This window comes from Peromyscus eremicus, chromosome 8a, assembly GCF_949786415.1.
Source record: "Peromyscus eremicus chromosome 8a, PerEre_H2_v1, whole genome shotgun sequence".
NCBI classification, from domain to species: domain Eukaryota; kingdom Metazoa; phylum Chordata; class Mammalia; order Rodentia; family Cricetidae; genus Peromyscus; species Peromyscus eremicus.
In genome coordinates, this window is record NC_081423.1 from 37061344 (window position 1) to 37088570 (window position 27227).

The 27227-nt window shown below is 44.9% G+C and overlaps 1 protein-coding gene and 1 pseudogene across 2 annotated transcripts; both read right to left on the reverse strand.

The window, feature by feature from the left end:
• Positions 1 to 640: 640 nt before the first annotated feature.
• Positions 641 to 27195, reverse strand: LOC131916908 (organic cation/carnitine transporter 2-like). Of its 2 annotated transcripts, XM_059270551.1 has the most exons (10): positions 26716 to 27195; positions 25419 to 25522; positions 11462 to 11616; positions 10379 to 10550; positions 9117 to 9243; positions 6685 to 6785; positions 5399 to 5613; positions 3270 to 3452; positions 1594 to 1729; positions 641 to 1240 (listed from the first exon to the last, which is right to left on the reverse strand). In XM_059270551.1, the coding sequence occupies exons 1-10, from the start codon at positions 27106 to 27108 to the stop codon at positions 1105 to 1107; spliced, it is 1722 nt and encodes a 573-aa protein (XP_059126534.1). In that variant the 5' UTR covers positions 27109 to 27195; the 3' UTR covers positions 641 to 1104. The 2 variants fall into 2 exon arrangements, with proteins under 2 accessions (XP_059126534.1, XP_059126535.1); XM_059270552.1 differs by lacking the exon at positions 1594 to 1729 and having other exon boundaries at positions 1130 to 1240.
• On the reverse strand, positions 21915 to 24801 carry LOC131916911 (eukaryotic translation initiation factor 2 subunit 3, X-linked-like; annotated as a pseudogene).
• Positions 27196 to 27227: the final 32 nt, after the last annotated feature.

Genomic DNA, 27227 nt, shown 5'->3' on the forward strand with positions numbered 1-27227 from the left:
ACAAAACACCTGCTGATGTTACATGACTGCAGCCAGCAACTCTGGGAGACTGAACTCAGTTTACGATTCTTTCTTGTAATTTTCCCCATGATTACACATCGTAAAGGAAGAAGCAGAGTGTTGTTGTTGTTGTTGTTGTTTTGGGCACTCGGAGCAGTGGTAGTGGCTAAGGCCGCCATGGTGGCAGCTCAACACCAGCCAGGGTGACTCAGGGCCGAGAAACACTGTTCCCAAGTCTCTGCTGAAGAGTGACTTACTCGAGATAGGACAGCGATGATGACAAGCAAAACCACCCCCACGACAGTGCTGAGAGAGGGAGGACACTCTGTCACCCATACATTCCCTTCAAGACACAGGCAGTGTCTGGGGTAGCCAGGGATTCTGATTTACACAGCAGAGGAGGACAAGCCTTGGCCTCAACAGTGGATTTCTCACGGCCTGGACAAACCCAGGACTCTGACCAGACACACGCAGTACACCAGGCCGTGGGACTGTGCAGTCACAATCCACACACTGCTGACGTATTGTACCTGCTCACACCTTCATTTCCTCTAGGTTCCCCAGGTCTTGTGTTCTTCTGTTGTGAGATAAACAACCACAGGAAGGACTTTTGTAACTTACAAAAGATGAGAAATCAAACTCCCATGGAATCCTTTATTTCCAAGAAGTTTTGTTTGTTTCCACCTGGTCCTTCCTGTGGAACTCAGGGCCCTGTGCATCCTAGCCAAGAGCACAGCCCCTGAGAGACGTCTATTCCTTTTCCTGTGAGTCTGTCGGTTAGGGAGAGGAGGGGAACAGACCTGCAGTTCTATCTGTGCAGCCTTCTCAGTCTTCTAAGACAGCAAAGCGAGTCTAGCAGGTGTTTCGCACAGTCTTGCAAGTCCCACTGGCTCAAGAGACTCATTAACTTCTTTGGAAGGGCCAAGGCCACCCCTGGAATGGGATGTGCAAGCTGTCTGTGGTTGGCTCTCCAGGACAGATTCACCCATCCGGGACAGAGCACATTAGACACAAGGTCAACAGAACAGAAAAGCTCTTGGTCATTGACAGCGTTTCTGACGATATGCAGGTTGTCTGTTTCGTTTTTCACCTTCTGGAGGGGTGTTATAAGGCTGTGCTTTTTTGGATGGTTGGGCCTTCCTCACCATCTTTCAAGGCTGTGCTTTTTGAGGATTCTGGGGTCTTTGTTCCAGCATCTTTTGGGACCTGTTTCTTTCTTAGGGCTTGCACACGCGTTATTCTATTAAAACAAGTAAAACAAACGTTACTTACACATCTTATAAAGATACCTACCAGTCTCAAAACAAACAAGCCAGGTCTGGAGAAAAACAAAGTGAAAGAAAAACAAAAAGACATGTCAGATTCTCAAGTTTCCTGTAGTCTTTGCACTAAACAGAGCTGCTGCTTTCATGGGCATGCACATGGACACCTGTTCACACAGGGTCAGGCCATTGCCCTTATAGCACCATGGTTAAAGTAGTCCAGTTATGGTGAGACGCCGGGCAGGGAGCACTACTTCAAAGAGCTGAGCCCTTAAGACATGGCCAGAACCTGAACAAATACATCTACAGTGTGAGGAGGGAGATATCTTACTTTTTGACCTTTTGCATCTGGTCTATGTGGTCTGGGAGAGAAGCACCAGAGCTCTCGGGGAAGAACAAGGTGAGGATAGCTGTCAGTATGGTCAGACTTCCCATGATGACATAAGGCAAGAAGCGGTTATAGGCACCTGTGGTCGAGCAGAGGATCCAGGTTACAGTGAGACTTGGTCTCATTCTGGCCTTATATTTCCTTAAGACTTTATATAGGACTTGTCTTCCTGTTGGTCTCCGTGCTTCCCAAAGCCTGGGCTGCTAGAGTGAAGTCTGGCATCTAGACAGTCTCAGAACCCAGACCTGGCACAGATGTGCCCAGAGATCCAGCAGTGTCCACAATGGACAAGGGAGAGGTATAGGGGAGCAGAGTCACCAAGCCACAGGGTTACCAACGAGCACAAGGTACTTGTCCAGGACAAAGCAACTTTCCACCTCTGCAGAGTATCACAGTGTGATCTGCATTCAGGTCAGACAAGATGCTGCAGCCCATTAGCCATGTACCAAGCTTTCAGAACCCGCTACTCTCAAGACACTGGCAGGTCCTCTCCAGAGCTAGGGACATACAGAGGAGGAGGAGCTTCCAGGAGGGAGTCCTGCTATATAAAGTGTCAAAAGGCAGCTCTTTACAGGGCATAAACACCCTGTCATGAGTGGCAATGAAGGCCTGTATGCCACCTACTGGGGGGGAGCTGAGGCAAGAGGAGCAAAGGATCAAGGGCTGCTGGGGCTACAGAGCAAGTTCAAGCCCAGCTCATACAACTTACTGAGCCCCTGTCTTGAAAAGTAAAATGGGGGCCAGGGCGATGGCTCAGCTTGTAAAAGTACTTGCTGCTAAGCCTGGCGGCCTGAGTTCCATTCCCAGGATCCAAATGTTGCAAAGAAAGAAGTGACTTCCCTAAATTGTCACTGACCTCCACATGTACACTGAAGAAATGAAGTGTGTGGGAGCCCACAGAGGTTTCCTAGTGAGATCTGAGCTTGCTTTACACAGCAGGGCTGCAGAGGGGGATGGACTGCCCATGTGTGTGATTAGCAGGTGTTTGGAAGGGTCTGCACTTGGCTGTGCTAGGGGGAGGTCCTTTGCTCCACCCCTTGGCATCTCTTTAAAAAGCCCTTTAGAAGAGACAGGAGGGGCCGGTGGATAAAGATCCAGGCCTTCCCGAGGCTATCCTGCGTTTCTATCTGTCTCTCTCCCCTCTATATTTCTATCTAAATCCCTTATCCCTCACTCTTCAAGAGCACCCCGGGGAAAAAACGTGGGGGTGGGTCCCCTAAAGAAGTGTTCTAAGTTATGGCAACTGTCAGTCCCTCAGGTAGACCTCTTGAATGGACAGGCTTCTCTTTATGTTTCTAACTCCAAGAAGAAATTCCTCTAGTAAAATACACTGGCTCCCTAAAGAATTTCTTAGGATGAAGAAATCATAGTTTGTGATGGAGGGTCTGGGAGACTGAAATAGAACCCCCCACACTTTCTCATCCCCATCTAGATGGTCTATGAGTTATTTTCCATTTGGAATGGGTGCCTTCTCCATTTTATGCTTAGAAAGGACCTCCTCCAGCCAGGGTCCCAGTAACGGATGCATCCTGCTAACTACAGGCATGTGTGTCCAGCTCACATTAAAGCTACTCAGGGCTTCTGTTCCATCCATCACTCCAGTGCACTATGGTACTTACCAAGGTAGACAAAGTAGGGGGACAGAATGCTGCCAAGGCGGGATGCTGTGGAGCTGACCCCCACACCCATGTTTCTGACCACAGTGGGGTACAGCTCAGCTGTGTACACATAGACCATGGAATAGGCTGAGGTGATTCCAAACTTGCCCACCATCACCAGGGTAGTAGACAAAAAAAGTAAATCTGGAGAGACAAAAGAAAGATAGCAAAGGTAAGAAGGACCAGCGTAAAGGCCGCCCTGGAGGAGTTCTCTTCCCTTTTAGCCTAAAATGAACCCACTTTCTCCCTGATTTGGAGTAGACAGAGTTGGTCAGTTTCTATACTTTTCTATTGGAGGAAAACACCATGGTTTATATTTCTTTCTAAAGGGATTACTAAAAGGAGACTGATCATTTCAGCTAGTCTCAGTGAGGGTAAATGTGTTCCTCAACCTAAAAGCCCAGACAATGTGCCCCTCCACCCAATCTGCCTGCCTTCCAGAAGTGATCCTGTGTTAGGGGTGAGCTGCTTCCCCAGAACCTCACACTGAGGGCACAGTGGAATTAACCAAGGACTTGAACATGAATGGCAGAGTTCAGTTCTAGCTCACTTCATGCTTACAGTCTACTCATGAAGGTCCAGGGCTTTGGAGGTGGCTCGGTGGGTAAGGGTCCTTCAGTCTAGCCTGAGAACTTGAGTTTGATTCCCAGGACCCATAGAGTGGAAGGGGAGAACTGACTCTTCCCAGTTCCTGCAAGTTGTCCTCTGACCTCTACATGTGGGAAACATGTCTCCCTGCTCCCAAAAAATAAGAGTAATAAAGTCACTGAAAAAAGTCTCTAAACCATCTGACCTTCGGGATGACCCTCCAATCGACTTCACTGCCTAATGAGAATAATAACTATGACCCACAGGTGCTCTGAGCTCAGCTGAGAGCCACTAGCCACTCCCAGGTTCCTTCTCTACACAAGGGGCTGCTCCTGTGCAGAGGGTCCAGTACCTCAGGCCTCAAAGTAACCACCAGAGGTTCCAGAAGCCTCAGGGGCATGGAAGATTCTGGTAAGCAATGGACAATAAGGCTTGCCATGTGTTCCACAGCTTGTCAGAAAGGGTTCCACCTGTCTATTAGTGGACACCAAGGCAGTTTTACCAGCACACTCTTACCCATAGCATGAGCTCTCTTTTACCTCTCTCCTTCCTCATCACTTACTATTTCCTTTTTCACTCGGAAGCATACTGGGATCATTCCCTCTCACAGCTCTGAAGTAGGCCAGGCGATGTCAGAGTCCCCATATAGGTAAGGATGACCTTGAACATTTCATTCTCCTGCATCCTCCTCCCAAGTGCTGGGATTACAGGTGTGACCCTCCATGCCTAGCTTTCCCTTTTCTATCAAATCTTCTGAAATGGTCTTCTTTTCTTTTTTCTTTCTTTCTTTCTTTCTTTCTTTCTTTCTTTCTTTCTTTCTCTCTTTCTTTCTTCCTTCCTTCCTTCCTTTTTTTTTTTTTTTTTTTTCTTGAGACAGGGCTTCTCTGTTTAACAACCCTAGTTCTCCTGGAACTCACTTTGTAGACCAGGATGGCCTTGAACTTACTGAGATCTGCCTACCTCTGCCTTGAGAGTGCTGGGATTAAAGGCATGAGCCACCACTGCCAGGCTCTTCCTGACTTTCTTATGGTGTTCTGTTACATCATTTAAATTCTGCTGAATATCTCTTGTTTAGGATGTTACCATGACTGCTCTTTAGATGAGCTCCAATTTCCTTTCTTTCTACTCACAGAAGGTAACAACATTTGAAGAGTATAAACATTTATTAACTTGTTTCTGCTCTACTAGAAAGAGACTCCATCAAGACCCACTCCAGGTATTGCTTGAATAAATAAATAGAACAGACCTAGTGTGATGACTTTTCCTCTTAATTCTAGAGAGGAAAATAGGTATGAACATATTAACTTGGCTCTAGGGCTTAATTAACCAGCAGCCCAAAGCTTTCTTCACACTGAAGGCTCTGACTTTGTGACATCATCTCTTGATTTTTAAGTGGGCACTGTGCACATCTAACACAGATCTAATGTCCTGACTGTATTTAGTTCCTGGTTGAAGGAAAGTGGAACACAGAAGAGTCACTTGCAAATACACAGCGTCCATACCTGAGGGCACCAGCTGCATTAAGAGAAGGACACTGCCGCCCAGAAAAAGGGCACCAGCCATGGAATAGCGCCGGGTTACATGCTGCAGCAGCAGCCAGGCCAACACATAGGCTGGGACTTCAACCGCCGCCAAGAGGAAGCTGTTCATATAGATGTTCCCATGCAAGTTAGGAGTGTCAAGAGAAAGTCCGAAATAGCCCACTGATATGGTCAGCCTGCAACAGGGTACAGAAGAGAGCTGGAGAAGCGGCACCCATCTCTCCAGACCCACACACCTTGAAAAACACTCATCTCGAGAAGTTCTGAACTGCTCTTGATGCAGGAATGGGAGGGCAGTAGTAGATTTCACCCTGTGCCTTACTTCCTAGCTCAAAAGTTAACTTTCCCAGGGTAAATCATTTGCTGATGCACCTTCAGAACATTTCAGAAAGAAAGTGTCTCAGCAATTCACATTGACTTAATCACTAGGGAAAAGTCCCAACCTGTATTTCACCATTAAAATCTTACAACGAAGCATTTACAAAAATCCAATTCCCAACCCTTTTGTCAAACCTCTGTCTCTAAAAATATTTACATTATGATTCATAACAGTAGCAATATTACAATTATGAAGTAGCAAAGAAAATGATTTTATGGTTGGGGGTTACCACAACACAAGGAGCTATATTAAAGGGTCACAGCATTAGAAAGGTTGAGAACCACTGCTCTATGAACATCCCAGAAGGGCCATATCCCACTTCATGTTTCCGGAAAGCTCTTAGCAGCCTCTTGAACCTAAAGGATAATGTGTCTTCACTGAGACCCTTCTTCAAACTCCCAACTGCCCCAGCCAGAGAGAGTGGGTCATCAACAGAGGACACTTTGAAGAGGAAACAGGCAGGCATGGGGGAGGGGGTGTACAGGGTGTGTGTGCAAATGATAGACAGTGTGGCCCCACTGTAGGGGGGAGCTCCCTCTGTCTCCATGAGCACAGTAGAGGTGCTGTCAGTCTCTTCTCGGCTATTTTCCATAGATAATCTCCTGAGGGAGGGGACAAGGGACAGGACAACTAAGCAAGGACCTGTGGGATTCCCTTGTGGGATCCCTAGATCCTAACAGCCTCCATGACCATTTCTCCTTTTCTGGGTTCCATGACATAAGAACTGTCATGTCCTTGTGGCTGCCATCCATCACAAGAATAACCCTTGCATCACTTGATGACAGAGGTTTTCAGCTCTGGTCTGAGGCATGTCTATAGCAAAGAGTCCCCAGAGTAGATAAGGCTCAGGTGGGTCTCACTTACGCACCACAGGATTATGGACATGATGGTGAGGATCCTGATATTCCGGGTTCGGATCAGATCATAAATGTGGTGTGACTGACATGTCCTGGAATTTAGGTCTGGTAACTGCAGGAAGAACAGAGTTAATGGTATAGGAAGGAGAAAAAGTTGGAGACCTGGAACTCATCATTTTCACTATCTACTTCTCAGGAGTTAGGGAGCATTTTAAGGTTCTTCCTTGAAAAGACAGCAGTACAGTGACTCAAGGGAGCTGTCCGAGGCCCCCTGCAGGCTTAGTCAATGACAAAAGGCAATGAAGGACCTTGAGGGATAGAGAGAGGAATCCAGCAATTGTAGAGGCCCAAGGTGACAGCCACCTCATTGCATTACCCTGCCCATCCCCACTGGCACCTCTCAGGGAGGCCTTTGAGGTTTCCTATGTAAGGCTGACTCCCTGCAATCTCAGTCAGAGACAAAGAAGGCTGTGTATTTTACTGAACTGATTTTTAAATGGAATGAATATTTTGAGTCCTCATACCATGTAGTTATTGGTCTTCTTCCAGAAAAAAAAATGAAACTGACAATAGAAAAACTGACCCACATTTCATCCAGAGTAACTTCCTATGAGATTTGCAGAGCCAACGCCATCACTAAACCACATGTCTAAACATACTGATGCTCTTTCTGAGCTAATACACCTTCGGAGCTTGTTTTTACCCACACAGTAGTTCAGCAAAAGGTCAACCTGGGACTCAGAGAAATCCCCAAACAGCCTGATTTCATCAGTGATTCCAATGAAGCTTAAGGGTTTACCCAGACTGACCCCTTACTTAAATGCCACCAAAGTCACCTCACTTCAAATGCCCTCAGTCACATTCCAGACCTGACTTCTATGCTTCAGAGCCCTTCTAGATCATCCTGAGTGACTGCTGCTGCCAGGCCACCACTTAAGGACTCTTGGTGGCTCTCAGCATCTTGGCTGCCTATAAAACTGCTTCCTCTCTCACAAGCCCCAAGTCCTCATGAGAATAGAACATCTCAAACATGCTTACTGCTTACACTACAAGAAATTACTCATGGCATATGAGAACAGGGAAGAGGTGACCATCAGAAAAGACTTGGATCCAGCATTATGGGAAAAAACAACTGCCAGAGACAGAATACTACTTAGTGCAAATGTACGGGAATTCAGATTCTCTTTTGATGACAACCGTTGATGTTGTGGGATATCTGTACACTGTGTGAAGATGTATTGCTATGATTGGTGTAATAAAAAGCTGAACGGCCAACAACTAGACAGAAGAGATAGGCGGGACTTGCCAGCAGAGAAAGATATCCTGGAAGAGGAAAGACAGAGTTGAGCCAGAGCAGAAGCAGCAGGATGAGCAGTACAGAGAGATGTGTTATCAAGTCACATTGTAGAATGTAGATTAAAAAATAGGGGTTAATTTAAGTTATAAGAACTAGTTAGGAAAAAATAAGAACTATTTAGGAACAAACCTGAGCTAAGGCTGAGCTTTCATAATTAATAAATAAGTCTCTATGTTGTTATTTGTGAGCTGGTGGCCCAAAGAAAGTCCATCTACAACCTGAGGCATAAGAAACAGTGACTTCTCAGAATGCTAAAGTTGATGGACACCTCTTTCTAATGAAAGGTATTTTAATATTAAAAGTAATGGTTAAGCCAGACATGGTGGCATATCTCTTCAAACCGAGCTCTTGTGAGCCATAGGCAGTCAAATCTTTGGGAGTTTGAGGCCAATCCGGTCTAGACAGATTTCCAGACCAGTCAGGGTTACATAGTGAGAACCTATGTTTAAAAAAAAAAAAAAAAAAAAAAAAAAAAAAAAGAAAGAAGAAAGAAAAGAAAAAGAAAAAAAAAGAGAAATGGTTAAAAAATATCATTACTTGGATAGGAAGTAAAGGAAGCATGGGGGAAAAATCCATGGGAGAATTAGGTATTGGAACCCATTCCTCATCCTCTGAGGTTTGTGTGTATACATGTGCATGGGTGTATATGTGTACGCACCACAGGAATGTGAGTGCGTGTGTATGTAGACTAGAGGTTGACCTAGTGTCATCTTCAATCACTTTTCTACCTTCGACTTGAGACAGGATCTCTCCCTGACTGGTTAGCTGGCTGGACCAGCTAACCCTTTAAGCCCCTGGGATCCTTCTGTCCCTGCTTCTCCAGTGCTGGGATTACAGGCACACTGCCATGCCTGGCCTTTTGGTCATTGTTGGGATCTGAACTGAGGTCCTCATGTTTGTATGGCAAACACTTTACAGACTGAATCATCTCTCCATTCCTGTAACTTCTGCATTTTAACAGACCTTGCCTTAGGGATGGCTGGGGTTTGGGTAAAGTAAGGGCTGAGCTCCTGTGAGCTGTGCTGTATTCTGCTGACCTAAAATGACCAGTGTGAGCCTCCCCACCAGCTTCCACAAGGTATTTACCTCATCTGGATCAAAGATAGTAGAAGGTGCAACAATCCCATTGATTTTGGCCGCTCTGCGGATGATCACCTCTGCCTCTTTAATTCGGCCTTGAGAGACGAGCCATCGGGGAGACTCAGGAATAAACCTGGAAGTACAAGTGTAATCTAGTGAGGCCTCCTGTTCACTTGCTCTCCCAGGGGCTGGCCATGCTTAACTACAGAAGGGAAACGAGGTTTCAGATGCAGAGCTAGGTGTGTGGAGTGTCAGGTCTTCATAAGCCAGAAACAGATGGCCCAGTAGCTACCTGAGGTATGAGTTCTGCTGAGCAAAACCTGAAGCATCCTGTACATCCCAAGGGGATCCCTACTCTGGCTGGTACCTGCCTGTCTGCAGTAGTGGTGCCCTTCTAGGCTTTAAAGAGACAAGCACAAGATGGGCAGCTGATGCCCGGCTTCTGCTGAGTGTTAGGCACACCCAGACCCTGCTATTTTCTACTCTGTCCTGAGATCCACAGGAACTTCTGCAGCGATCACTTCTGCAGCGATCACTTAACATCATTTCTTCCTCATTCCACCTCTGATTTAGTCAACAGACCCGTCAGTCTCTTTACACAAACCAGCATGGTTATCAAGGCTGGAGACTTGGTGTGTGGAGTCTTAGAGGATATGTTCCTTATCCTTGGGACCAGGCAGCCCTCTCTCCCCTGTGATAATCAGGAGCCATGATGCATTATTTCTTCCTCTCCCACTATTCTCCAGGGTGCTTGTCAATGTACATGGATGAGGATCTCACTTTAGTCTAGTCTATTGTAAGGGGTCTGTCAAGTTCCATGCCTTAGAATGGCCTATGTTCTGCCTGCCTAATGCCCCTCTGTTGGAGGGGAGGCTGGAGCCTGCATCCCTCTGCAAAGCCACTCAGGAAAGCTCACTTTTGGAGCTCTCCCTCTCTTTACCTCCCCAAACCCATGGCCTGGGGCCTCAGCATCAAGCAGCTACAGCCCAGGTATTGCTGTCTTGCCCCGGAATCTGAGAATTTCCCAAAGGTTAGATTGGCCCCTATCTGCCTGCAGTAAATTGTTAGTTCAACTTAGAACAGGGCAGAGGACAAGCAGGCTTTTCTGAGTATGGAGAGACTTTGTGACATGATTTATAAATAAATTTCACCATCCTTTTCTGGGATCTAGAATTGGGGTTTGGGGGCTATTGCTGCCCTCTACTGGACATGAGATAGAAGCCACCCCACAGGCAGGCAGTCCAAAGGGCAGGCAGGGCCACACTCACCACCAGAGAGCCCCACACAGCACCCCTGGCACAGTGATTGCCAGCAGCAGCTTCCGCCAGTCTCTGATGAAGTATGCAAACAGAGGCAGAACCATGAAGCCAAATGCAAAAAATATGCATACTCCTAAGGTGGCGAATATAATTCGGACTGACTTAGAAAGAATTTCTGTTCCTGTTCAAAACAAGGGAGGAGTCAAGTTAATCATTAATTAGGGCTATTTCCTTAGGAATCTTCTGTGGTATCATTTTCAACATAGAGACAAGGAGGGAGCCAGAATTAGCTGTGTTCTGAGGTCCTGGGAGGGGCTGCATCTGAACTAAGTCTGCTTTGATTTGCTCCTGGGGTGTTCCTCTGAGGTCCCTAGGCAACAGTGCTCTCATGAAAACATCATCATCATCTCCAGTCACATGCTAAACAGTGTTAGGCCCCTGTAAGTCCTTTCATGAGGAAGAATTCACCAAAGAAAAGTCATTACTAAGGTCACACATGCTAACTATTATCCTTCGAGGAAAAAATGTTCTAGTAAATGTGAAAAGAGAATAATAATCCTTTCCACAATACAACCCAAAGGAACCCAGTGATCTGATTAGTTAAGCAAGGCTCTTCCAAACAGGGAGACTGGAAGCTTTCCAGTGGGAACAAGGTGGCTTGTTTGAGTCAGAGCCTCAAAGGGTGAATGAACTCTGACCAGAACCTGAACTGGGCCATTCACTCTCCTTGGCAGACACTGATAGCCACCAATGCTCTGCAGCAGCTCCCTTTCAAGGGCAGCCTGCCCTCCACAGCCCATCCACCCTTGGTGTGCTTCCTTTGTTCCTCAGCTACCTAAGCCCTTGCTATTCAAGTCCTTAAAAATGGATGCTCCATGTGAACCCTAGTTAATGGCTTAAGTACTAATAAGGCTAAAGGGTCACAAGTCAGAGGCCAGAAGAGAGCTGGACATCAGAAGTGAGGAACCATTGTCTGGCTCAATCTCCTAGCTGGTAAGCTAGGTTTATTTACTAGGGGAAATTTTCCCCATGACTTGTCTCCAGAAAAATGAAACATAGTATCTAGAAGTAAACTCCAACTCATGTCCATACCTAGGACAAACGCTGCCAGGTAGTTGGAGATATGACCCATGCCAACAAGGATAAAGAGCACAGTAAACATCTCGTAGTTCACAGAGAAGACCTGCAGGAAGCTGAAGCCAGTGTGCATGGCCATGGTCAAAAACAACACATTCTTCCGTCCAAACCTGGGGAGGAAAGAGGATCACAGAGAAGCAGCTGGGAGAGGCAGCAGCAACTGGCTCCACTGAGAGATGCTTTCTCCTGTCACAAGGACTGGCACCAGGGTAGTCCCACTCTCCCAGTCTCCACGCTGTCACTGAATTCCACACTTTCTAGGAAGTGTAGCCTGGACACTCAGGCTGCTCCAAAGGCAGTGCCACAGTGATGCTAATGACTGCAGGGGATGAAAAGGCATTTGTTTTGTTTAAATCCACGTACTTATAATAATTTTTAAAGATAAGAAATACATGTAAAAACTCAAATATATAATTGCATTACAATTTGACTTTTATAACATATAGAGTATACTCCTTCACAAGTTAAAACGTTTTAACTGTATTTGTTTACATTTTAAAGAGGGGTTTGAGAAATAAAAACATGACAGAAATTTTGTATACTTCACACAATAGACAAGCACAGATATTTTGATAAACATAAAATAGTCACTTGTATATATCATTCAGGAAGAAAGTATATTTACAAAGGAATGGGTAAAACTGCAATGTGGTAACAGACATGCCTGGTAATTGTGTGCACTCCATTTTGATATTGCAGGCAGATGAAACAGCCATGATGGAGAACCTGAGTCTGTCTTCTGTGCTACCAGGGAAAGAAACCTAGTTCTGGACCAGTGTTCTGCTACTGAGGTACACCCTCCTTCAGACTTCTAACTTTCTGTTTTAAAGTTTCCTTTCATTTTTATTTATTGGGATATAGCCATGTGGAGGTCAGAGGACAACTTGTAGAGTTGATCTCTCCAGCCATCATACGAATCCTGGGGGGTTGAATTCAAGTTATTCTATTCTGTTTGACAGCAAGCATATTTACCTGTTGAGAAGGTAAAAGGTCACCAGGCAAGCAACCTAACTTCCCCTCCTTGAGTTAAAAATTTTTAATTGTAATTTTATTTTATGTGTATAGGTGTTTGGTCTGCATATATGTCTGGGCATTATATGCATGTCTGGTGCTCTCAGAGGCCAAGAGAGCATTAGAGCCCCTAGAACCAGAGTTACAGATGGCTGTGAGCCTCTATGTAGGTGCTAGAAATTGAACCTAAGTCCTGCAAAAGCAGTCAGTGCTCTCAAGGTCTGAATTGTCTTTCCAGCCCCGGATACAACTCTTGGGAAAACAAACAAACAACCCCTCCCCCCAAACAACAACAACAAAACCCCTCCATGGGTCACTGAAGGAGGTGAAATTTGGAGAAATTTTTATCTTTTACTAATGCAGATGTATAAAGAGTCCTTTTCATTTATTGAGGAAGTCTCAATGTATCAGCATAATAGTTACACACAAAATCAATGTTGGGATAAAGTACCTTCATGGAATGCACAAAATGAAAATGTCTGTATACCATCTAGATGCCCTAGAACTGGAGATGATGTAAATATGAAATATACAGCATAATGAATTACAGAAAACAATACTGACAATTTAAAATAGCTGGAGGAGATGGGCAGAGCTCAGTGGCAGAGCGCATGCTTAGCACCCATAAGGACCTGGGTTCAATTTCCAGCACAAACGAAATGAAAACAAAACAACTATAAAAAAATCCAACATACAAATTCCAGGGATAGATTATGGCAACCGCATGAAGGCAGCCAGAGGAGCAGGGGATGTGCATCATTACCTATAGTGCAGACTGTTGTCTTTGCTTAGATTAGCAGGCTTCTTTCTGTTTTCTTCTGGTCAGGGTTCTTCCTGGAGAATGCATTCATCTGCACTGTCTCCATGGAGGAGCTTCTCCTCAGACCATGCAGACTCACACACTAGTTTCTTTGGGAAGCATCCTCTGATACACCTGAAATAATGCTTTCTCAGGGTTCTAGGTGTCCATCTGCCTACTGTGTTGCAGTTTTCCTGAGTACCATCAAAAACTGCATCAATCCCTTCCCTGGATGTAAGCTTTCTACTCTCTTTACATATCCTTCTTTACGACAAGAAGCTCAGTTTGGAGGTTTTCTTTGTGTGTGTGTGTGTGTGTGTGTGTGTGTGTGTGTGTGTGTGTGTTCTCATGTGCACATGTGTGTATATGCATGTGGAGACCAGAGGTCAATCTCAGTGTCATTAATCAGAAGCTGTCCACCTCTTTTTAAGACAGGGTTTCTCACTGACAACTAGAACTCACCCATCGGGTTAGGGTGGCTGGTCAATAAGCTCCAGGGAGCCTCCTGCCCCTGGTCTTCCATCCCTGGGATTACAAAGCCAAGCCACCCAGCTGTTTACAAGGCTGTGGGGCCTGAACTCGGAACTTCATGGTTGTGAGGCAGGCCCTTTACTGACTGTGCTATCTCCCCAGCTCAGAATTCAGAATTTTAAATTTTTGTTGATTTGGGGCAGTTTTGGGGTTTAGGGTCTGTTGCTCTGGGAGTGCCCCTCTAGTGATTATGATCGTACTGACATGGAAGTGGTTCATTTATTACCTTAGTCAATGAACTTTTTTTTTTTTTTGTAAAGATTTTTGTTTTGAATAATATGCATGCATATGTTTGTGGGGTAGGGAACATGTACATGTGTGAGTACAGGTGCTCCCAGAGACCAGAAAATGGCATGAGATCCCCTGCAGCTGCAGCTGGAGCTAGAGACAGTTGGGAGCCGCCTAATGTGGGAACTGGGAATAGAACTCAGGGCCTCTGCAAGAGCAGTGAGCACTCACTGCTGAGTGTCTCTCCAGACCTGGAAGTGGTTACTCACGGGTGCTAACTTGGGTGGGTCAGACACTGGATGTGCTTCTGAGGGAACAAAGTTCTACTGCCTGCCGTGATGGCTGTGGTCAGGCACTTCCAGTTTGGTCGAACTGTGACAGTGACAGAATCTAAAGTAATTGGGTTTCCAGAACTAAAGTAAACTTGTTTCTCTAGATTCTTACCCTCCCCATCCTAAAGAATCCCCCAGTCATGACCCATCAAGGGAGACATTCAGCCATCACCTGCATTCTTGACCTTCTCGCTCCCTGATCACTCCCAGCAACAGCCAACCTGGCCTAAAAAGGAAACTTCAATCTCCTTCCCAGAGCCCTTGCTATGAAGGGAGTGGTTTCAGCTTATTTCCTGGAATAATTCATGAAACCATACATTCATTCTATGACATTTTCTGTATCTTTACTCACTTTAAAAAACAAATTTGGCCGGGCGGTGGTGGCGCACGCCTTTAATCCCTGCACTCGGGAGGCAGAGGCGGGCGGATCTTTGTGAGTTCGAGGCCAGCCTGGTCTCCAAAGCGAGTTCCAGGAAAGGCGCAAAGCTACACAGAGAAACCCTGTCTCGAAAAAAAAAAAAAAAAAAAAAAAAATTTGGCCAGGCAGTGGTGGCGCACGCCTTTAATTCCAGCACTCGGGAGGCAGAGGCAGGCAGATCTTTGTGAGTTTGAGGCCAGCCTGGTCTATAGAGCGAGATTCAGGAAAAACACCAAAACTACACAGAGAAACCCTGTCTTGAAAAACCAAAACAAACAAACAAACAAAAACAAATTTGTAGCCAAGCGGTGGTGGCATACATCTTCAATCCTGGCAATTGGGAGGCAGAGGCAGGCAGATCTCTTTGAGTTGAGGCCAGCCTGGTCTACAAAATCAAGTTCCAGGACAGCTAGGGATACATAGAAAAACCCTCTTTTGAAAAACCAAAAAAATCAAACCAAAACAAAATAAAACAAAAACCTGAAACCAACCAACCAACCAACCAACCAGCCAAGCAATGTGTTTGTTGGCTTGTTGTTGTTAAAGTGGGTGCCACAAAAGGAAGGAACAAGTCCATCTGGGGGAAAGTGGTGGATTCTGCTTGAGACTGGTCTGAGCTGGCTCATGCCATGTGCATTCAATGAATGCTTTCTCTCTTATATTAGACACCGGCAATGTTTCTGCTTTCAAAGAGTGTCACCTCTGCCCTCCAGAAGCTACTGCCTGGTGAGACAATACCAATCACACTTTAATTAACATGCTACCAGACACACCAATACACACTGAGACAAGTGCATAAAAGAAATGGTCCCCAGGTGCCCAGAGACACAGCAAAGGGACTCAGACTCTAAGGTTAGGTGATGGGAGAATTTTTACTGGGCTCCACCTGGTCTGGCTCCAGAGTGCTAGCACCTAGCCTTAATCCACCTTTTGTTTCTTGGTTACCTGTTGTTTCTCTTGATGCCCTCTGTGTGAATCTTGCCAAGAATTTCCCAAGGGTACAAAGCCTATGCAAAACTTGGCTGGAAAAAATCTGGCACACTGTGATATTCCTTAATTGAGAATCTGCATTGGCATTGTCCCTTTAAGGCAAGCTTAGTCAGGATGTTTTGGGGATATGGAAATCAACTTCGTAAAAGTGTAAGTTTGGAAAAAAAAAATATAAACTCCCTGAACTAAGGGAGTTTTTTCAGTCCATGAGAGGCTGGGCCCCCCTGCAGCTAGAAAGGCTAAGACATCCTTAAAGTGTACTGTGTCTTCTAAGCAGGGCCCTGAGTGAACCCACACCCCTCAAAAACAGGTAGGGATTGGGCATCCTGGGATGATCTCCTTGAGAATGGGCCCTGATAAGGTCCAAAGGAAAAGTAACTGCTGGCAGTGGGGAAGCATTCTGTCTAGAACGAGTGACCATCATAAATCCTAAGACATCAATTTCCATTCACTAGTTTTCTTCGGTGCTATGAAGGAAGTACAGGAATTGAGGTAATGGAAACTGCCACCAGGAGCTCTCTGTGTGGCCAAGAAATAGCACTAAGTGGAGAGAGAAGCCAGATTCTGAACACACACACTACGGCTGGGGAGCATGTGTGTGTATGTGATGAACACAGGACTTGAGTGACAGGCATTAGCTGCCCAGCAGAAGCCTTTGAAGGAAGTAAGAAACCAAAAACTGCAAAGTGCACTCTGGCTATTAGATAGTGAAGAAGGACACTCCCGTCTGGCTGCACTGTTCTGTAAGGGGGGCATGCTACAGAGACAAGGCAGACCAGTGCAAACTCTCCCCCTTTCTTTCCAAGGGCTGCTCAGGAGGATGACAGAGAGCTAGGGAACCCTTTCATACCACTACTCTTGGGCAGCTGGAGGGTGTGAAGAAAAAAACTTGTTTGTGTTCTTTGGGTTTTATTTGTTGTTTGTTTTTAAACCATGTCTTACCATATAGCTCGGGCTAGCCTCTAAGTCTATCCTCCTGCTTAGCCTCTAGTGCCTGGATTACAGGCATGCACAACCATGCTTAGACCAGAAAACCTTATGTGAACTTCATTTTTAATTTCTTACAGTTTTGGATGGGGTGGGGTGCATGCAGAGGTCAGAGGACAACTTGCTGGAGTTGGTTCTCTCCTTCTACCATGTGCATCCCTCTGACAGAATCCGGGGGGTTGAGCTTGGCAAGTATCTTTACTCTGAGCATCTCTCCCACCCACAGACCTCACTTTTAAAGGCTGTCAATGAAATGGTAAACATATATTTACAAAGCCAGGAAACATTAATCTACTTCTTCCTAGTGTTGAATCTCTCATAATCCATAAAGTTAGCTTAAAATGTCACATAAAAGTCATGACAATGGGCCCTGCAGTGGTGATGCATGCCTTTAATCCCAGGCAGTCAGATCTCTGAGTTTGAGGCTAGTCTGGTCTCCAGAGTGAGTTTCAAGACAGCTAGGGCTACACAGAGAAACCCCATCTTGCCGGGGAGGGAAGGCATGACAATATAAAATTATTTCAATTTCATTTGAATTTAGATTTAGGTTTATGTCAGGAAGAAAACTCAACATTTCTCCCATATTAAAAAGTTACTGTTGATACTCTGAACAATCAATTGAGGCCATAATTTGGTTCAGTTATCAGCCTGGCACTTAGAAGTAGTAGAGCCGCCCACCCCACAAGCCCTAGCACTTCTCTGGCTGTGCAGACAGGCTTGAGGGTGGTGCTGGGAGCTGCAGGCAAGGAGTGCAGTCAGAACACAGCACTTCAGTGTTTTCATTTTCAGGCTGATGCTGTGGGATGCCTTTTTATATGTTGTGAATATGTGTTGCTCTGATGGTTGATGAATAAAGCTGCATTGGCCTGTGGCAGGGCAGGATAAGGTTAGGTGGTACACCCAAACTGAAGATGAGATGAAGAAGGGTGGAGTCAGAGGAGACGCCAGCTCGCTGCCCAAGGAGCAACAAGATGCCCACAGACCAGTAATGCCACAGCCACGTTGCAACACATAGACTAATAGAAATGGGTTGAGTTAAGTTATAGGAGCTAGCTAGCAAGAAGCCTGACCTATAGGCCATACATTTGTAAGTAATATAAGCCTCTATGTGTTTACTTGGGACCAAGCAGCTGCAGGCAGCAGGTGGGAGAGATTCGCCCTGACCACTGGCCGGGTAGGATCAGAGACACAGGAAAACTTCCGGCTACAGTCTAAGTAAGCTAACTTAAAAGAAATTTCAGGTGCAAAAGCCAGCACACACACACACACACACACACACACACACACACACACACACACACACACACACACGGGTGTCTTGTATCCCAGGCTGACCTGTAAGTCACTATGTAACTGAATAGGACCTTAAATTCCTAATCCTCCTGCCTCCATCTTCTAAGTACTGGTATTACAGGGGTGCATCACCACACCTGGTTTATTTGGTATGTAGATCAAACCTAGGATTTCATGCATTCTAGCCAAATACTTCACCAACTGGGATACATCCCCAGCTCCCTGCCTCAAAAATTTCAGAAGAGGTCTTTCAACACACTCCATCACCCCTCTGTAGGGAAGGTAATCCGTAGTATGCTCATGAATTTTGTTTCCATTGTTTCTTTGGGAGTAAACCCTTTAGTGTGGAACTTAAACACTTTTCCTCAGGTGATCATGGTGTTCCATGAACGGTACACAGGTTCTTAAGATGGCTCATAAAGATCTAGTGAACCTAAGACACAACTGGCGTGGTTTCTACACCCAGCTTGGGGCACTTCCTCCTTGATTTTGACATCAGCTCAATTTCTCTGAGATTCAGCGACCATTCCACCCTTAAATTCCTCACTTCTACATGAAGGACCTCTCAGCCTGGTCCTGCCCCTCGTCTGCCATTATGGGAACCAATCACAGAGTAGCTATACATCCAAAAACACACTGAATCTCTCCAATTAGGAGTCTCATAATCACCCCAAATTCAATACCTTCCAACTGAATTCAATGTCTCCTCTGCAAATGTGGTTCTCTGTCTTAGAAAAGGGTATAATCTCCCTCACTTTGTTATGAAGGCCAGAGACCTTTCCCTCCTCACTCTCCACATCTGACCAGTCAGCAAGTCCTCCTGACTTCACTACCTCATCTCTCCAGCCTTGGTCCTATGCTCAGCCCCTATCATCTTTTGCATGGACCACTGAAGATCTTTTAACAAGTCCCTTTAAGATCTCTCTTGTAAACTGGGTGTGCTGGTTCACTCCTTTAATCCCAGGACTCAGGAGACAGAGGCAGATGGAATTCTGTGAGTTCGAGGCCAGCCTGGTCTACAAAGGGAGTTCCAGGACTGCCAGTGCTGTCATACAGAGAAAACTTGTCTCAAAAAAAAAAAAAAACAGAAAAAACCAACCAACCAAACAAACAAAAAAACCCAGAGAAAAAACATCAAAAACTAAAGAGATAGACAGAGAGAGAGAGAGAGAGAGAGAGAGAGAGAGAGAGAGAGGTGTCTCTTATTTTCCTTCCATCAATACAAGACAGTTGTCAAATTCTTTTTTAAAATGCCTGTTTGACAGTCACACTCAAGTTAAAAGCAACAACAACAAACAACTCTCAAGGGTCCTCACTGCTCTCTGCCTGAACCCAAAAGCCTCACTTTGGTATCAGCTAAGTCCAGTTTGTCCATCTGCTCAGGCCTCTGCTTTGCTTCTCAGTAAAGCCTCCCCTGGCCCGTCAGACACTCCCACAGCACTCTGTCCTTCTCTGGTATTGTTTCCCATCGCCAAGGAAAACAATCACTCCCTCAGTAAGTTGAATCCATCTATTTGCCTTGCCAAGGACAAGTTCCAGGTGAGCAGAGGTCTTTAGTGGTAGTCCATAAACCAGTGGTCAAGGATCTCTGGGCTTCAATACAACCAGCCACTTGCCAGCTCTGTAACCCTGGGCACAGAACTTAACCACTGTGTTTTGTTTTCCTCATTTATAAAATGGGAATAACAGCTCCTGCTTCAGAGGGTTGTGAGGACATGGTTATCTGTTTGGTGCTTAAGGTATGCTGTACTTAGAACAGCGTTTTGCACACATTACATACTATATATTTGCTAAACCAACGAAAGCAATAGATTGATGCATGTTACTAGATTAAGAAAAATATCATTCCCCAACAGGGAGGTACTTCAGACTCAGCCAGAGTTGAAAATCTATGGTCACAGCCTACAGACCTCTTTATTTATTTTATTTTATTAATATTTTTTTGTGTGTGTGTTTCTCTGTGCAATGGTTGTCCTAGAACCTATTTTGTAGACCAGGTTGGCTTCAACCTCAGACAACCACCTGCCTCTGCCTCCCAAGTACTAAAGGGCTGTGCCCCCACAACTGGCAGCCTACTGACCTCTTTAATGCACCCTGGTAGCAGCTGAGTATTTTTGTTTTTAATCACTATATGACTCCTGAAAATAACTCTAATGGAATATATACTTATGTAAGTTTTCATTTGCTGAGAGTGGTGGCACATCCCTTTATTTCTAGCCCCAGCAAGGTGATGTAGAATGACTGCCACAAGTTTCATGCTGCCCTACATAGAAAGTACCAGGTCAGCTAGGGCAAAAAAGCCTTTGTCTCAAAAAAAAAAAAAAAGCACCCACAAAACCAAGGGCCAACAAGATGGCTGGCTCAGCAGGTAAAGGGCTTGCTGTGTTAGCCTCATGAATTCAGTTGGATCCCTGAAACTAAAATGGGGTTCCACAGTTTTCTCCTGACCTCCAAATGCATGTTTTGGCATGCTGGTATACACACCTCTCTTCCATTACACATACACAAAATAATAAAAATGTAGAAAACAACACCAAAACTCAAAAATTATGAATAATGATGTGGTAGTGATCCATAGGTATAAATGTGTAATCATATCACCTTGAGTGTATGTGACAGAGCAATGCAGCTTTGCTCCCCAGACAGATTGACATTCTGTCTCAGCCTGAACTTTTCTCTGAGCCCCTAGCTATCCAGGAGGATGGTGCAGCAACCTCTATTGGGTCTAGAAGTATTCTATCAGAGCCACCAAGGCCCAAGATCTGTGGAAAGCCCATCTTTTGACCTTAGGTGTCTGTGATAGATCCCAAAGCTCCAACTTAAGGGACATAGCATCATAGATCCTTCTGAGAACTTCCCGAAAGCTACTGACCTTGGTTCAACAACAACAACAACAACAACAACAACAACAACAACAAATCCTCAAATATAATCTGTAACCTTTTGTATATAATTTCATGAGTTGTTACTTTTGGTTTCTGAGGCAAGTTCTCATTGAGTAGCCCAAGATGGACTTGAATTACTGGAATCCTGTGGTCTCAGTCACCTGAATACTAGAATTACAGGGGTGCTCCACTTCCCACTGCTTCAATTTCTTTCTTTCTTTCTTTCTTTCTTTCTTTCTTTCTTTCTTTCTTTCTTTCTTTCTTCTCTTTCTTTCTTTCTTTCTTTTTTTGATTCAGAACCTTGTTTTATTTAAATGTGTTCATGCTACAATACAACCCTTCAGAGTCAATCAAATATGTAATGTCAATAGTTTCCTCAAAACTCTTAAAGACTCAGAGCCACAGTTCTAAACCTCTATAAGGCAGCTTCAGTATCTAAAATATCACAACACAGTAATTGTGGAATTAAATCCCATTTTTATGCAAATCAAAAGAAAAGCAAACAAGAGTATAAATATCAAACTACCCAGAGCCAGTGACATCATTATTCAGTATGTATATTTCTCAACTCCCTAAACTTCTTTCTCAACACTTCCCCCCATATTATAATAATTATAATAATAATAGGGCTGTAGCTGAAGTTTTCCTGGTCCTGCCCAGCTCCTGCAGCCCTGTGTCTAGTCACCAGCTAGACACTGAGGATACAAGATTTGCTTCCCCCTAACCCCAGTTTTTCGAGACAGGGTTTCTCTGTGTAGTCCTGGCCGTCCTGGAACTCACTCTGTAGACAAGGCTGGCCTGGAACTCAAGAGATCCTCCTGCCTCTGCCTCCATAGTGCTGGGATTAAAGGTATGCAGTACCACTGCCTGGCCTTTTTTTTTTTTTTTTTTTTTTTTTTTTTTTTTTTTTTTTTTTAAATCCCCCCAGCAATTCTCATGTCAGCTAGAGTTGGAAATCACTGCTCTAACAGAACATCTAATTAAGCAAAATCATGATTAATTCAAAAGCACAGCACAGGAAAATTGCAGGCATGTGGGGGATAGACTTAGAACCAACACACTCTGCTTCTGAACAATCTTTATCTCTTCTAAGGCTCAAAGATTACTAATAGCATAATTTATACCATAATCCTACCAACTCCTACAGCTAGGGGCAGTAGTCAGCAGTAGGTGCTTGTTCATCATGCAGGAGACTCTGTTACTAAAACAAAGACCCCAGAAAAGACAACCTGGACAGAACTTTGTCAACTATCATTTATTATCCATCGTTATAATACTATTTGTCAGTAAGGGAAGACTGAGATTTTTAGGCATAAACAAGACATAGTCTCAGGGCAATGGAAGAGGGTGAGACCTTCTGGTTCTGGATTCTCCTGGTCCTATCCAGGAAAAAGCTATGAGCAAAGGGTCATCTGTGGCAAGGGAATAAGCACTCAATTTTTAAGAGCCTTGCTCATTTGAGCTCACTGGTCTTCCTTCCCTTCAAATTTCAGATAACAGAAGACCAAATAAAGGGAGTGGGTCATGGAAAGTGTGGGCCCTTGGTTTTGACAGCAACAACTGTCCTTCACCATGGAGCCACTCACAGATGAAAACATGAAAAAAGAGACCATTTTCATTTTAGATAGGTTAATGATATATGTGCTATAGCAAAGGCTGATTGTAGTGAAGTTTCACTTCAAACTTTCACTCATTGATGAATCAGACATTATTTTGGAATGCGTAACTTCTGCTAAAATGTAGATTTAATCCAATATAGTATATAGTATGCCACTTTTGACATTTACTTGTAGGCCCTATGCTGTGGATATTGCTCTGTATGCTGTGAATGTGTTGCTCTGATTGGTTAATAAATAAAGTGCTGACTGGCCAGTAGCCAGGCAGGAAGTATAGGTGGGACAAGCAGAAAAGAGGATTCTGGGAAGAATCATGAGTCACCAGCTAGACACAGAGGATACAAGATGTAAAGACAAAACTGAGAAAAGGTACCAAGCCACGTGGCTAAACATAAATAAGAATTATGGGTTAATTTAAATGTAAGAGCTAGTCAATAGTTAGCCTGAGCTAATGGCCTAACAGTTTTAATTAATATAAGCCTCTGTGTGTTTACTTGGGTCCAAGCAGCCTCAGGGCTGCAGGAGCTGGGCAGGACCAGGCAAACTTCAGCTACAGCTCTATATTAGAAGTCAAGGTTAAATTCATCACCAAAATATGAGAATATTCTTACAGCTACTACTAAGGTAATGAGCTATGAAATTAATTCCCTAGTATTGCTTTGAAAATATACCCCTAGATATTAAAAGAAATACCAATTCTATCCCAAGGCATTGTTTAACTTGGATTCTTCAGTCATCATCTACAGTTGGCTTAATGGTCACTCCTCTTCTTATCTGACCTCAACCAATTAAACGCCAATGTTTCTCAACTCTTTGGCTAAGGGTAATTTTTTCTCCTACTTCTGTGCACACAGGATTAGTCAAAATGATCTTGCCCAAATAAGTCTTGACAGCACTAACTCTTCCTCCTGCTGACAGGCATCCTATGTTGACCATAAGCACTTCATTCTTAGACAGGTTTTGGACCTTTGCTCTTTCTTGTCTCATTTAGTTCGTACGCCCAGAAGACGTTTAAGCAGGAAATAGGAAATTTCCAGTTCTGTGAATATTTCAGATAAAGCTCCAACTGCACCAAGCACTTGTCCCTACCATTCTGTGAGCTCTGTACAAAGTGGGGTCAATCTTTGTTCCAACTCCAAAGAGACTACCCAGGGCAGCATACTGAAGATCATTATGTTCCACAAAAAGTGATACAATTTTGGAAAAGATTGGTTTACACATGAGTTTTCCTTCACTATCTTTGGAAACAATACCAGGTCTCACTTCTATCTCCTGGCCTACTTTAACACTCCTTTTGGAATACTACCACCAGCTACACCTCCCTTAAAGTCATCAACTTCACAGCTAGGTTTGTTGACATCAAATGACCTGATAACAATGAGAGGGGGTTCTGAAGTAAAGTCTCTTGGGGGCACGGGTATTTTCTTCACTATGTACTCACAGACGACTTCAATATTGTATTTCAGCTGAGCAGAAATTGGAATAATTGGTGCTCCTTTTGCTACTGTTCCTTGTACAAATGTGAGAATCTGCTCATATTGTTCCTTAGCCTGACTTTCTTTCACCAGATCAATTTTATTCTGTAAGATCAAAATATGCTTGAGTTTCATGATTTCTATGGCAGCCAGGTGTTCAGAAGTCTGAGGATGAGGACATGACTCATGACCAGTTATCAACAGAAGAGCTGTATCCATCACTGCTGTGCTGTTCAGCATTGTAGCCATCAAGATACCATGGCCAGGACAGTCAACAGAGGAAACATGCCTGACTAATTTGAAGTTCCCTTTGGTCCTTGGAATGTCTGTGGAAAACTCATCTGGTATACTACTTCCACATGACCTGTAACATTCTGGTCTAGGACAACTTGGGTCATCAAGTTTATAAATCTTAGCACTAGCATATCCAAGCTTGATGGTAATATTTCTTTCTAGTTCATTTTTGAATCTGACAGTGTGAACTCCAGAAATAGCCTTCACCACAGGGGACTTCCAATGAGCTACATGACCAATTGTACCAATATTAATTGTAGCTTGTCTGCTGATAACTTCATGTGAAGGTGGTGTCAACTTGGTGACATCCAATGTGGCAAGATCCTGTCGGGAAAGATGTGGCTGCTTGAGAGTCACTCCAACCTCACTCCCAGCCATCTTGCTCAGAGAGCCGCTTTAATTTCAAGGATTTTTTTTTTTTTTTTTTTTTTTTTTTTTTTTTAGTTCTCTGAGCTATTAATGGACCTTAGATTAAAAACTTTAAAACTATACAACTACCATGCTTATAACAAATAACATTCATTCTCCTGGTCATACAGTAACTGCCATAACCACAGGCCACTTACCTAAAGGACACCAGGGTTCTGCTCCTCATACCACAAACTGACTAGTGAGGTCTCTATCTTCTCTCACCTTGCTCAGAGAGAGAACCCTATCTTCCAAATACAAGGGTGGCCACCATGGTACTGCCATGTTCTACAATACAGTGCATCCACACATGTATAGTGTCAACCTCTCTCTCCCTTTCTCAGGAATCGGGAGAGTACTATATTCTCCCAGGGAAAGGGGGCCACACTTGTGCATAAGTGAATCATGGCAAATCAACTGGTTATTGGACCATGGGTACACATGGCTTGGCTAGCAATGGTTTCTCTGCCCAGTAAGGATTAGGAAATGATGTGGGAGGTTGTTGGCCCATTTTACTTGATATGTAAAGTCTAAGCTAGACATAGATGCTGCTGCTTCTGAAATGAATGGCTCTGGTCTAAGAGAATACCATCAGTTGAAGTCAAAGCCAGGTATACACTCCTTGATTAGTACTGGGCATCTTACCTGTCTGAGAGCTGTCCTGAAAAGAAGGAGCCCAGCAACACACCCACATAAAACAAGGAGGTGGTGAACGGGCCTTTCCAATCATCCTTACACACCAGGTCCCACTGTAGGAAAAGAAAAGGGATGCATTATTCACTCCTTTTCTGAAATGTAAGGCTTCTTGTTAAATGAATTGGCATCCCCTGCATCCCTGAATGTTCTGAGTATATGAGCTCACTAACACAAGCAATGCAGAGAAGCAGGCAGCCTCTCCCTCTCCATCTTGTCTTTCATAGTGCAGGTAACTGGGAATGGCATGGGTTTTTGAAACTTCAAAGCCCACCCTCAGTGACACAGCTTCTCCAACAAGGCTGTAGGTCCTCCAACAAAGCCACACCTCCCAATACTTTCCAAACAGTTCCACCAATGGGGACCAAGCATTCAAATTTATGAGCATATCAGGGCCATTCTCATTCAAACCACACCACCACAGAAGACTTTTTTCATTGTTCTGCATAATCAATACTGCAGAGACTCCAGGAAATTACTATTGGTGCCTGAGTCCCCCAAAACACTTCCACATGTCCCATTAAACAGCATGCCACATCTCCAGCTAAGAGACTGCAAGGGATCAGAGTCACCCAAGAGGAAAGTGCAAAGGAATGAGGAATTAGGTTTCCATCACTCTCTACATGAAGGTTATGTGCCATAATTAAACCTTGCCAGTGATCTTGTCTCAGAATACTGTGGAAAAGACTCCATATAAAGTCACCCTGAATAGATAGATCTTCAGACCCAGGGGTCCTTGAGAAACAACAATCTATCGAGGTAAACGGAAAACAATTTCTCGTGGGGCAGGACAAGACTTCATTTGGGGTGAGGACAGGTGAAGGAGGAAAGAGTAACTAGAGAAATGGAAGAGCGTTTGAGACACGTGTTTCCTTAACTTAGAAAAGTTCTGCAAAGAGTGTTTCCTTTCTGAACATAAATGCTAAGACGGTGGCACTTCTTTGGAACAAGCCCTAACTCCGCTCCTCTGGATCACACCACCAGACAAAGTCGCATCCCTCAGGGTCTCAGAGCATCTCCTAGGGGCAGGGTCTTCTGGACTCCATCTTCAATGTGGCTCTAAGGACGATGGCCAGCCTGACACTTGTACTCTGAGGGACATACTGTGGCTAGAAGTCATGTCATAAATTTATGTTCCTGGGAGTCCTGCCTGGAGGATGCCCATCACCAGGGAGCCTGTGCGTTGGAGGAAGGACTACAACCATCGCCCGCGGTTGTCACCAGACACTGACAGGGGCCTGCCACCTACCTCGGTCACGATGGTGGACAGGAAGACATCCTTGCTGTACTCCCAGCCATCCAGGCAGCTTTCCTGCTCCAGCTGCTTCAGGTCCACGTCCAGTCCAGGCTGCAGCCCCAGCGCAGAGAAGTTGGCGATGGTGGCCAGTCGGTAGCGGCGGCATTTCTGGGGCATCTGTCGCCCGTCCTTCGTCTCCAACGGGATACTGTGGTTGCGCCACGCGCTGCTCAGGTTCACGGTGTCCGGTACCCGGCAACGGTGCTCCGGGGTCCCCGCCAGGAACACGGATGACAAACCAGTGAAGCCATTGGGGATGATGCTGGCGCTGAGTAGGAAGAAGATGAGGCGCTGGAAGGGCCCCCACTCGCCCAGGAAGGCGGTCACGTCGTCGTAGAGTGACATACAGCCCTTAGCCGCTCATGGCGTCAGGCCTAGAACCTGAAGACATCAGGGCGCAGCGGGCGGGGCGCAGGGGGCGGGGCGCAGGGGGCGGGGCATACCTGTGCACCTGCGCACGCGCG